Below are 13,091 nucleotides of genomic sequence, written 5' to 3'. Positions count from 1 at the left end.
TGTATATTAGATGCTTTTTAAAAATGCTTAGTATAAAAAACATTAAATTAATATTTTTTTGAGTATTTTGTGATGATTTTAATATACTGATATTAAAAATTTTAAAAATATTTAAGAAAAAATTATTTTAATACATTTTCACCTGACTTAATCTTTAAAAATCACAGATATCAGTCAATTTGGGGAGGATCACGCAAATAATGATAATGGGGGAGGGGGGAGGGGGGATGGTCAAATTCAAGCATTTACTTCTCCATTGCAGCACAAACCATGAGAAAGAATACTTTTCTAGTCAGATTCAATACAACAAATACATTCGTCAATTTGTAGCATCTGATTCAAAAATATATATGTAAAACAGATCGCCTCACCCCGACAGCCGAACTTGGAAAGGTAAAATGGAAAATTTTAGTGTAGGTAAATACACATCTCAAAATCAAGAACTTGCAACTTGCAATATATATCTACACGCCTATTCCACTTTTACAAAGCTACTAACATGATGTGAGCTTCAGAAAATGTTCTGTCCGTCTTGAGTGGGAGCAGCAAAGCATGCGGCCACCCAATAATAATGCATGAATAATGAATTTGAAACAGGCCTTTTATCTAGTACCTATAGGATGAACCAGACGGTGGTGGCACGGGTGGCATTCGAGTGGGTGTGCGGCGACTGCTGTTTGAGTTTACATCACCATTCTGAGCTGGATCACTGTTTCGCCGGCTGTGAGACCTCGATGGGCCACCAAAACTGTCGGCAGGTCCATTGGCTGCCGCATCAAATGCATTTCTCCAGTCTTCTCCTGATGATGGTCCATTTGTTCTTGGGCTGCTTTCTGCATAATTTAACATTACAAAGTACATTGAGAGATCAAATACCTGAAAACATAGCACAACTGGCAAACGATTCTCTTTCAATTAATACATGCAACATCTGTGAAAATTAAAGTCATCAGGAGAAAGTCAACTGTGGGATTTATGGCCATGACTGTTTGCAATGGAATGCCAAACCAACATGAATTACTCCCCACAAACTACTTTCAACCGACACTATCCACATTTAGGATAAGCAGGTTTCATGAAACTAGATTCAGCAGCCACCGCCATCAAGAGTAAAATACAAAAATTATGCAGACAACAAATTATAAATCAGCTTCATGAAATTACCATGAAAAGGAAATACTGATGCTACTGGTTCTATTATTATGAACATGCAAGCTAAGAAATGTCTTCATAAGCAAACATCAACATAAAGGTGAACTGTACTGTTTGTAGCCACCATTACCTGCTCCACCACCCCCACCATCAGACCAGTTGGAAGCAGCAGCTGCTCGATTATCATGGATGCTAAGTTTCCTAGTGAGATTTGAAAGAAGAGAGGACTGTTTCTGATAGCGTTCTCTCCTCCTCTTTGCATTCTGGTCCTCCTGGAGCAGCTCCTCAATCCTTGCTGTGCTTTGTGCACTAGCCACCCAAAAAATGAGCAACAAGTAAGCCTTTATTGAGAGAAAAATTGGCAACACAAATAAAGAAAGAATTAGAAATCTCAAATGTACTTGAGATGGTATTCGGTGCCATGTGCAGCACACCAACTTCCATTAAGAATATATATAATGCACTCAAAAGGTTTGCAACTCGCAGGGCATAACGAAGAAGATATCCATACATTACAAAAGCAAGTAACAGTACACTGACCTTATAGAGCTATATAATTGATTAAGCATGTCTTCTTTGGCTTTCTCTACTTGGCAAAGAACAACTGCCTGCTCAACAACAACGAAATGATAAATATTTCAAAAAATTATATCAACAATTAAAAATAATATGATGATTGGCATTCAAGAAAAAGAAATACTTTTGGGACATTGGCACCAAGGCTGTTAAGAACAGCTTCAACATAGCCGCGTACTTCTTGTGACATCCACCGGAGCTCTTCTTCAGGGTCAGCAGGTCTTCTAGCGATTGTATCCTAAAGGGTAGCAAATTAGAATAGTTCCAAGAAACAGTCCCAACTACTTTGACTTTAGGGGTGCTAATATTCTGTTTCTTAAGAACTAAAATACTATGCACAAAAAAACAAAAAATTCCAACAATCACAAATAGCAGCGAAGGTATGTGATAATGGCATCCAGTCACCCCAGACAAAAAAAAAAGAGGAGGGAAAGAAACAATAAACATCACTGGATAACTCACTAGGGAACCATCAGACATGCTATGACGCATGGGAGGCCCAGATTCACCAATCACTTGGCCTCCTTTAGACTGGATGACATTTCTCAACTTGTTTAGCCACTCAACCTTATCAGCCACGCTCTCAGCTTTTAATACAACAGCGCTGTGAGCTGGAAAAAAAAAATCATTAATCAGCATTTTTGTGAGCGTGTATTTTTTTTCAGGGGAGGGTGAAAGCAAACAAGATAGAGAGGCAAGCTAAAGATACCTTTCAAGACAGTCTTATATTGAACTCTACTAGTTATTTTGAACACAAGACTAGGTCCTTTCTCAGAACTTGGTCCATTTGCCTTTTTATCCTTGGAACTTTTTGATGGGGTTTCTTCTTCTTCAGAAACTTCTTCAATATTGCATTCCTGATTGTTACATCCAAAGATTAGGGTAAATCAATATGCATTAAGAGAAGAAAACATGAAAATTAGCATTGATTTCAAGCTTGGTCACTTTGAAATTATTAGGGCAAAAGCAGTACACTAGATAATACATTCACTTGTCCCGTCAAGAATTTCAGAACTTATACTGGCAGGACAACCTGAAAACTTGCATCATAGAACTAGTTTTAACTTATTATGTTAGAAAGAAATACCACCTGATGTCCATAGGAGTTGTTTTTCTATCTTATTTACAAAACTTGCCTTCCATCACTTGCTATAAGCCTCTCTATCTCCCTCTCTGTTTTTTCCGGTCAGATTTTTACCTCTCAGAAATCCTATATTTTAACAAACTTTTGCTCCTGTAGGACATGCCTGTAAAGTTTCTGTTTTTTTTTTTTCTTTTTCAAGTCAAATGAATCCATATTTTAACCTAGCAGATTAAATTATTACAGCTACATTATTTTTCTTTCAAACTTCGTTTTGAGAAAACCCTTTCAGAGTTACTTATGTAGGCTTGATTGATTACAACTGTCCTAAAATCTTCTTCAAACTCAAGTCTTCCTTTTATATTATACAAAAGCCAATCACTTTGACATTAGAAATAGATTCCCATTTCATGCCCAGCCTTTTATATTTAAAACAAAATTGCAAATAATTTGAAGGTTATGATGTACATGGCTGTAACTATTTACACATTTCTGTAGATCTCTTGTGTCATCCAAGTTTCTTAAACAAATCAGGATGTGACAAGAGAGCACTGTCAATCCTCACCAAGCATCATCCTAATAACAAATTTTTATATGTACGGATCCCACATCAATTTTAGGTTCAGCTTACTTCAATAACACAAGTACTTAGCATTATGATTTATGCTTTTTATTATCAATTGAAATTCCCCTCTCCTGGTGAGGTCCTTACCTCCAAAGTAATAACCCCACGGAAGTGTCTTTCTTCTTGCTTTTTGGTGTAACCAAGCTGCAACAAAAGTTAAATAATATAAGCCCTGCCGGAAAAGAAAGTAAACTTACAAACAAAAGAGTGGTAGTGGTAGAAAAACGAATGATCAAATTCAAGGACTACTATAAACATTATCCAAGACCCAATTCCTGAATGGGTGACAACATTTACCAAAGGCACCAAATAACAATTGAAAAATTCAAATGGCTTCACTGTACAATGTAAAAGATGAGAATACACTGTACAATAACCTCATTGAAACTAGATAGCATTTTTTTTACTTAAAATTTTAAGCATCAAGTTCATCTCAAGCATACTTTTCTCAAGCTGGACATGATGCTCCTAAATAATAGATATGTTAATGCGGTACATGACTACACTTCTGTAAGTTAGAGAATGAAGGCAATGCCCTCTTTGGTAAAGGATTATGCAACTTCAGTGCACAGGAAATTAAATATCATACAATCACTTTAAGCTGGCCAAAACTCTATACACTAACCTTGCCACTTTTTTCATTCAAAACAAACCAACGCTTACTCCAGCCATTAGTTTTTCCACTTTTCTTCAACAAAAACCCTGCATTTCCAGAGTATTATCAATGACAAGCGACAAAGTCAAGAACATATAAAAGTACTTCCACAAGGATCTGGCACCAATCTTCTTTTCTTTATTGGGTATCCAGTGTTAGTCTTTGGAACCAAAGCTGCAGGTACAATCAAGTAACGACAGAAAGCAGAAAACATAGGCAGCTAACAAAACAAATAAAAAGCTGCACATCCATCACCCCTACCCCAACCAAAAAGAAAAACTAAGAAAGAAAAGGAAAGGAAAGAGAAAAAGGGAACTAAATTTGTTAAAAATACTATTCCCTGCCCTTTTTAGGCCAAAATATCATTTTCAGGATGTTCCAGAATATAGGTCCACAGTAATTTCTGAAGGACTATTACAGCATACTTCATACACATGTTACACAAACAATATACATGCATGCAAACTCAAGCATGTTACAGATCCAATATTGGAATAAAAGGGTGTTGATTTCAATATTGTTTAGACAAGACAATCGGTGTGAATAAGTTAGTGCACACACCTGCTGTTATCTCACCACCAGGCCCAGCAGTTTTCAAGGCAGATCCCTCTTGTGCATCTTTATCCTGCTGATTGGATTTATCTTTCATTGATTTCAAGCTTCCTCCAGATTGTTGAACACCTGTCTGGGGGCTGGTTGCCTATGAGATGCATTGAAGATAATTAGCATATGTAATGAGAAAAACTCATAAAGGCTTTTCTGTGTGAAGTGTGTATGGATGCAACACCAACTAAATTTCATGAAAGTAAATAACTCGCCCTATTTAAAATAGATTGCTCTGCATCAACTGCCTTTTTTGAAGATTTGTTCTTTAGCTCATCCTCACGGCGCTGCCTATCCATTCTGGTTAAGAATTATGCAATGAAGGATTAGAATAGACAGAAAATCCATAGAAACAGCCACATATCAACAAAAGCACACTTTAACAACTAAAACAATAAATCATTTCGGAAGAAAAGTGCATTCACACAAATTATGAAAAAAAATTTATATAAAACCTACTTTCACATATGTCAACATAAAGCTTCAATTTAAGCATATAAAGAGCTTCCCTTGCCACTGTAATTTATTCTCTTTCCTATATTTCTTTTATAAGCTGACAAGCATTTGATAAAGGATGGAAAGTTCAATGTGTAATATATCACAAAATATGATTCTTTCTTGCTTGGAACTTCTGGAGAAAATTCATCCCCTTAAAATTTTAAATCTGATTAACCAATAATCAAATATGGTCTATTCTTCCAATTGGATTAGAGAGGCAGGTTTCATCACAGTCTAGTTGACACATCATATCAGTAACAAATACAGTGAGTTATTAAAGAACCTATAACCAATGACATGGAAAGGTATCAATTTTTAATACAACATTAGAAGAAAAACAATTTAAAGTTTCACATTGCAGTGACAACTTATACTAAAACTGACAAACATAAGCCAATCATTTACCAAACATGATAAATTAGAAGCTTAACAACAAAAAGACAACAAATACAGATGCCAGAACAGACACAAACCATTATATACTTACCTATCAGGGTTAAACTTTCAAAAGCACATCTTTTGCTAACAATGACAATAATAATTCCAAAAAAAAAAACTTTCATCAACATTTAAATTTTAAAGCATACCGCCTCTGCACCAATCGGATGAAGTGTTGAGGTGGAACAAATGCACGCTCCATATCAACTAGGGCAACTACCATTTTCTTAGCTTCATTTTTAAACCCATCAAGTGCAGAACTTGCAATGGCAACAACCTGTTTGATAAAATTTTAAAAACATGATCTAAGATTCTAGACAATGAAATATCATACAGAAAGTATACAAAAATAGCAGCAAGGCTGCAGTACCTCTCTCTTGAAAGGAGGATACCTTCCAAGACCAGGAGTAGCATTTGCAGCAGAAGATACTATATCCACTAGTACACGATGCACCTATTATGCAGCCACCCAGATAAAAGTAACTGACGTTAGTATAATAGGTAGCAGGAAAAACTATACAAACACCCATTGAAAAATAGATTTGGATTAAGCAATACCAACAAAAGAACAGATTAAATCATCAAAATTTAGAAATCTTTTCTTCCCTAGAAAAGTTTTGCTTAGAATGTGGGTGTGCAGAATATTAAATCAAAAAGGAAAAAAGATGGCATTGATAAGGAAAAAAATAATAATAGTGAAAAAGGTTAGAGACCGATAAATGCCTGCGGTTTATAAAGTAACATACAGTGCATGTCAACAATTTTACTTGGGGATAAAATTTGAAACCATTATGATGCCCCAGATTGTTTATGCCTGGTTTCTATGATCTGATGCATTCAGATTGGTTATGCAGAATACCATGATGCAGCAAATTGCAATGAGGAAAGATACAAGCATTTTACCAAAATAGTTGCGGCTGTGACTGAAACACCACGGCTAAAGGCAGACCCATAAAAGCGTGCATGTTAACATTTTATAATAGCAACTTCCCCCTTCTTTTAATTGTTGGATTGAACAAGTTTTGATTTCAAGTAAAACATTTTGGTTCCTTGAAAAGAAACCATAGATGGAATATAACCAAAAGGAGCACACAAGAACTGTACCTCATCAACACATAGCTTTGAGGGTTCCTTTGCCAGCTCAAGGACACCTTTTATTAAGGACCTTAACCCCTTCTCTGGAGATATAAGATATGGTTGATAACCATCGGCTTCTAGGACAATCTGATATCAAGGAGATAATTTGAGAGCACCTTGAAACATTTCTAATAAGGAAGAGATACAGAATCAATTTAGAAGGGAAGTAATACCCGTTTGACATTGTTTATGTCAAAATGCCTATCTAAAGGTAGCTGCTTGATTCTGTTTGGAAAATTACCCTCAAAACTCGCAACAACTTTCCAACCATTACCCTGTAAATAAGCTGGGTTATTGAAACTATAGTGATTGTACAGCAGAACATGGTTTTGAAACCCTAACAACAAAGAAAATCAATATAAGTAGAATGCCAATTATGGTCCTCCTACTCTAAAGAAGTGCAGGACAATTAACTGCGGGTACAGTCATGCTCTTGCACTGAACTAGGAGTCAAATTGATATATAACATGCACACCCTGGAACCAAGCAGTGTAGAATTATTTTTGGCTTATAAGAAAGATACCATAACTCAATATTTACAGCACATATATCCTCAGCTAAATTTATAAACTTTCATTTCTTTAAAGTCCCTATTCACATTCAACAGCCACACAGGTTCAAATTCTTTGAACACAAGCCCAGGAGGTTTAGGGACAACATCCATCAGGATGCAAACACCACATTAGTGAGTAATCTTTCGAATTTCAGACATTTCCTTCTAAATTTGAAGAATTCCTGACATTTGAGATTTTATAATTTTCTAGCACATATAGTTCCCATATTGTTAAATTATTACATTCAAGTATCAAATAGTATCTACCATAGAAACAGTGACAGTCTAGATGACCAAAGCAAATCATAATAATATAACTGCAATTCAGAAGCCCCTTTTCTTTTCATAAAAACTATAACAATCCCAACTCAGGTAAACATCTGGAGTACTCTCACTAGTTCTTGCAGTTAGAAATGAAAATGATGCATAAGATGCTTCAAAAAGAAACAACTCACTTCACCACCCATAAGATGCAGAAGAAATTTGTCCTCAAACTCACGGCAGAGCTCCAAAGCTAAAGCTCTTGTACCTTCAGAAGAACTAACCATTTGCTCCCCAAGCCCCACCAATTCATCCTGAACTATTTGAGATTTCCCCTGAAGCCTGTATTTTTGTCAGCATATAAACAGCATTAAAGGCCTAATGGACAGAGAGTGTCATCATACAGGAGAATACCAGACCTAATCCAGCAATTGTATGTCAGTAGATAATAATTTCCTAATTCTTGTCTAAAAGAGGGAAAATGCCAATAAGAAGGAAGCAACGCCAAGACAGCAGAAGATATATACAACAGTTCTGAAAAAACATGGAAGTTAATAGAAACAATGATCAAACAGCAGCAGGAGAAAAGGAGCAATACCCAGAAAGGAGATTGGGAAGCCTGAGTTTCATGCGACTACGGATCTGACCAGCAAGGGCATCCACTAGAGCAACTCTCCCAAGCTTGCTTGGTGGGGCTCCAGTCAATATGGATTTTAGACTTTCACTTTCAGCTCGCCAAGCAGTTTCCAAAGAGTTCTCAGGTGCACTTGCTGATTGGGCTGAAGCAATGGAAACAGATTGACCAATCAATGCAACCCATGGAATATCAGATGTTTTTGGTGGTCCCTGATTCAAAAGAAGAGCTTGAACAGCTGCAAGAGCTTTTGACTCTGTAGCTGCTTGATCAATTTTACTAATAACACCAACTGTTCTGGTACCTATAATGCAACACAAAACATACTTACGCTATAATAATATGTTTTCAGAAATTTAAAATTACAAATAATTTCAGCAAAAAGATAGGATGCAAGCTTAAGAATGACTCACTCTCTGCATCATATTCCTTTGCGATTCTGAGGGCTCTAGAAGAAGAAATTTCTGGTGCCTGAGTAGCAGGTATTACAACTAGCAGAATAGCATCATTGTGCTGAACATAATCACTGATCTGGGGGAGCAAAAAAATACAAGCTATTAATAAACCTTCCAATTGCATTGATTTAGAAAAGAAGGGAAAGATAACAAAGACTTTTCAAACTACGGCATCTTTTATTTTTAATAAGCATAAAACTTCATTAAAGAGCACCAAGAGGTGCAACCCATACAAAAACAGAGTATCACAAGCTGCGACCCACAAAAACAATAACAATATTAGTATAGAAAAAATCCATTCCCAGAAGAGAAAATTTACACTATGTATAGCAGAATGAGCAGCAAAATATTGCTTAACCTTTGAAGTACAGCATCTTATAAACGGAAATGATCAGCTTCCTGATTTTCTCAGAGAATAGTGTTTTCCATCTGGGCTCTAGGCCTCCAGCTAAAAATAAAAGAATCACACATGTACCTACTGCAAAAATTTGCAACCTAAAACAAGATAACACCACTCACCATCGAGTCATCTACAATTCTTTGATCCACCCCAGGCAAGTCAATCAATTTCAATGGTGGGGCTGAACATATCAAAAAAAAGAAATTAATTAAAAAAAACAAAATGATGCAAGGAAAGTGCACATATATTATTTGTCAACAAGGGTGAATGTTGACCTTGTGTCTATGCATTAATAATCTGTACTAGGACCTCATCAATTCAAGATAGGTCAAGCTATCTACTTAACTGAATAAAATTTGCTAGAAATCAAAGGAAATGCCATATGTGAATTAAATAACACCATTTTACTATCATTTCCTACAAAATCTGAGCAGCCAATCATTAAGAGAGGAGCCGACCTGTACTGGTACGAAGTTTCAGATATATTTCATCACGACTCCTGCCTGAGGAACCTTTACTTAGCCTTTCCTGTAGAGAATGCCGAAGCGCACCTATCATGCACCCATATACAGAAACCAACAATAATCAGAGACAAATCCAAAGAAGCAGATGCAACATTGGATGCATGCTTCAATGACATTAAAACCCAGCACCAATTGGGCAACAAAAAGCAATCCCAGGACTTACTCGCAGAAACCTGTTGATTTTTGCTGTCAATTTGCAAAATAATCGATTTACTGCTTACAGAACTATCCCTACTTAGCTCGATGCTTATCGGAGCCCGGGTAGCACCATTTTCACCAGTTGGCTGCGGAAAAAAAAAAATTGTTGTCAGCGGTGAATAAACATCCAAATCATCAGTAGCGCATCGCAAATACAAGCTTACCAAAACAGGATGTCCGATTAAACTATTCAAAACAGCAGATTTGCCGGCGCCCTGTCCAAAAACACGTCTCGTTAGCAATAAAGGCTTCAAAATTCTCAATACTAAAGCTTTCTTTCGGATTTTGAAATTCACGGGCATTGTTTCTTAATTGGAATCCAAACGCCGCCTTAATTGCACAAACCTAAAAAACAAACAGATCCAAACGATCCAAGGAACTTACGACATTGCCGAGAGCAACGACATTGAGGAAAGTGGAGGAGCGTCGAGAAGAAGAAGACGACGACGTCGTTTCATCGATATCTTCATCGGCGAGCAAGGCAGATGCTTGCCTCATAGATTCCGATAGCTGAGCCAATTCATCGATCGCCTCCATAACTAATTTCAAAGATTTTGAACAGATTTCGAAATAACGAGGAAACAAAAGACGATTTGTAGAGATCTCGAGAAACCCTAAGATTGGATCTGGATAGTGAGATTTGATTCGATTCAAAAAATTGGGGATGCAACAAAATATAATTATTAGAAATTTGAAAGAGACGGTTCGTTTGTGCTTGCCTTTTTTTTTTTCGGATATGTGATTATTGAATTGAGTTTGAAATTAAAATCAGGAACAATCCGTGTGGTGGCAACGAGCGAGATGGAAGTTTTATTGTATTGCAGAATGGTCCCCTAAGTTTGTGTTTTTTTTATCTCAATAATTGGAATTAGGAATCTTTGAGTTGAGACCATATATATTACACCTGACGCGGTCCGGTAGATCAACTCGGTGACTCATCAATCCAGAACTTGATTTATGTTAGATTTAAAAATAAATTGTAAGATTTGACTTGGTTAGATTCGATTGATTTAGGGGATAAACCTCTGATCTGATCGATCGAGTCAAAACCATACTTAATTTTTAAAAAATAATCAAAATAACATTATTTTTTACTTTAAAAAAATATTATTTTGAATTAATTTGAATTAACCAACTCAATTCATGACTCAAACCTTGAGTAGACTCGTGAGTCGGGCCTTGTTTAGTAACTTTAGTTAATACTTGAGACCATTGTTATTAAATTAGATTTGATCTCACATGATCATGATTTAAAACTTGACCTAGTTTATGTTTTATTTTAAATAATTTTTTATATAGATTTGATCAATTTCAAGTTACTTAACAAATTTAATTGACTTCATCAAGCCTGGTCAAATCATAAATAAGAAAAAAAATTTAAAAAAAATAATCTTGTTTTAAATAAAAATAATAAATACGTGTTAACCGATGGTCTGTCTAGAAGTGTGGTTGGGGTTACTTTTCAAAGTGCTTCTCTTTTGAAAATGCATCAAAATAATAAATTTTTATTTTTAAAAATTTATTTATGATATCAATATATAAAAATAATCTAAAAACATTATAAAAACTAAATTAAAAATATTAAAATTTTATAAAAAAACCGGTCCAACCACGACTCCGAAAAGGACCTTAGTGATCCTTGGAACTCATAATGGACATGACAACCATGCTCTAGCCTACTTTGATTGAACATGTTTATCAATGTGTAAGCTCAATTGTATCCCTAATCTATATTTTTAGCCAATTACATCCAACGTGTATTGAGTGTAGGAATTAGGATGATACATCGTGGGCAACCATTCTTGCACGCATTTTAATGAGTCAACCGCATGGCGTTGCATAAAGGCGACACGTATAGGGGGGTGGGCATATTGAATGAGTGTGGTTACATGGCAATTTTGAAATTTAAGTATATAAATTTGAATTTCGAAACTCCATGATTTTCAATCTGCTTTTTTTACATATGAGAAATATATTTTTTATATAATTTTAATATGTTAATATTAAAAATAAAAAAATATTATTGTAATATATTTTAAATTAAAAATTATTTTTAAAAAGTATATTTCAAATTGATAATTTTAAAACTCAGATCAGTATACACTAATTTGAACTCATCAATATACCAAACATATGAGCTGGTGTTTGATGATTCTAAAACACAGATCAACTTACACTAATTTAAACTCATTAATATACCGAACACATGAACTAGTGTTTGGAAGTGTGATGATTTATGTTTTTGGGCATGTTTTACAAGTATATTTTATTTTGATATGCTGATGTTATAAATAAAAAAAATATTTTAATGTATTTTCAAGTAAAAAATAATTTTAAAAAATATCATGCACCAAAATATCAAACATACTACCCTTGTTGTGTTTTCAAAATCATGGTTTGCATCTAAAATCATGATTTAAAAACATATTAAATTTCAACATTGTCAAATAAAAAGGTTTTAGGTGCATTGAGTTTTCAAAACTATGGTCATTAAGATAATTATTAAACACCTACTTTTAACTCAACTTGTTTTTTTACCAACTCCACTATAATATAAAATAGGCACTAAATAAATATGAAATTTCCAATTCTCTCCCAATTTGTTCACTTCAGTTTTCTCCAAGAAAGGCTATTTAAAAGAGGAAAAAAAAAGAACTTGTAAAAAATCAAGACATTGAAGAACGACAATGGGTTTGAATCCTTTTATCTCATAATATATTTATTATCATAATTTTTCAAGTAAAAAAATAAGGAAATGATTAGTCGTAAGAAGAAGATAGATGTTATGGTTTTTAAATTTGAAGATTATAGTTCGAGACTAGAGAAAGTGAACTTTAAGTTTTGAAAATAATTTCTTAATTAATATGATTAATCTTAATTTATAAAAAATAGATAAATAGCATTTTTTTGTAAATTATATTTAAGTATGAATAATAAGTGTAAGATGTCTTTATATTGTTTTTTTTACTATTTCATACCAATAATTTCAATTCATCTCAATATCACCTCAAACTAATTATATAACATATTAATTACAATAGTTAAGAGTTTATATAAAATCTAACAAATACAAACAAAAATCAAGCATTAAAGTTTACGTGATATATTTAGGCGTATATGAACAAAAGAAACAAGATAAATCTATTTCTAGTGTAAGTATGGTAGTCCTGAAAAGCACAACATACAAAACATAAATTAATAAAATAATTAATAAATAATTATTACATCAATTAATATAAATAAATTCATCTTTATTACTCTAGTTATCTATATTATCATTAACAATTACCACGAGTATGGT

The 13,091-nt window shown here is 34.3% G+C and overlaps 1 protein-coding gene across 2 annotated transcripts; it reads right to left on the bottom strand.

Annotated features, from left to right (window-relative positions):
* Positions 1-228: 228 nt before the first annotated feature.
* On the bottom strand, positions 229-10,544 carry LOC18098358 (dynamin-2A). 2 transcript variants are annotated; one of them, XM_006385016.3, is made up of 22 exons: positions 10,175-10,544; positions 9,955-10,005; positions 9,756-9,876; positions 9,527-9,619; positions 9,188-9,249; positions 8,627-8,744; positions 8,178-8,517; positions 7,774-7,921; positions 6,939-7,040; positions 6,733-6,852; positions 5,999-6,082; positions 5,778-5,905; positions 4,908-4,992; positions 4,651-4,789; positions 4,060-4,136; positions 3,522-3,578; positions 2,438-2,585; positions 2,191-2,339; positions 1,853-1,966; positions 1,693-1,760; positions 1,283-1,461; positions 229-833 (listed from the first exon to the last, which is right to left on the bottom strand). In XM_006385016.3, the coding sequence occupies exons 1-22, from the start codon at positions 10,325-10,327 to the stop codon at positions 607-609; spliced, it is 2,763 nt and encodes a 920-aa protein (XP_006385078.1). In that variant the 5' UTR covers positions 10,328-10,544; the 3' UTR covers positions 229-606. The 2 variants fall into 2 exon arrangements, with proteins under 2 accessions (XP_006385078.1, XP_024455234.1); XM_024599466.2 differs by lacking the exons at positions 9,188-9,249; positions 9,527-9,619; positions 9,756-9,876; positions 9,955-10,005; positions 10,175-10,544 and adding an exon at positions 9,027-9,051.
* Between the last annotated feature and the right edge of the window lie 2,547 nt (positions 10,545-13,091).

Source organism: Populus trichocarpa, chromosome 4 (assembly GCF_000002775.5).
Source record: "Populus trichocarpa isolate Nisqually-1 chromosome 4, P.trichocarpa_v4.1, whole genome shotgun sequence".
Classification (NCBI taxonomy): Eukaryota; Viridiplantae; Streptophyta; class Magnoliopsida; order Malpighiales; family Salicaceae; genus Populus; species Populus trichocarpa.
This window is presented reverse-complemented; position numbering and strand designations above follow the sequence as displayed.

Coding starts and splice junctions, on each gene's coding strand:
- LOC18098358 (XM_006385016.3), bottom strand. CDS start 10,327: ATGGAGGCGATCGATGAATTGGCTCAGCTATCGGAATCTATGAGGCAA. Junction 9,877..9,954: donor TAATCGGACATCCTGTTTTG/GTAAGCTTGTAT, acceptor TTTTTTCCGCAG/CCAACTGGTGAAAATGGTGC. Junction 9,250..9,526: donor GAAACTTCGTACCAGTACAG/GTCGGCTCCTCT, acceptor TGATATGTTCAG/CCCCACCATTGAAATTGATT.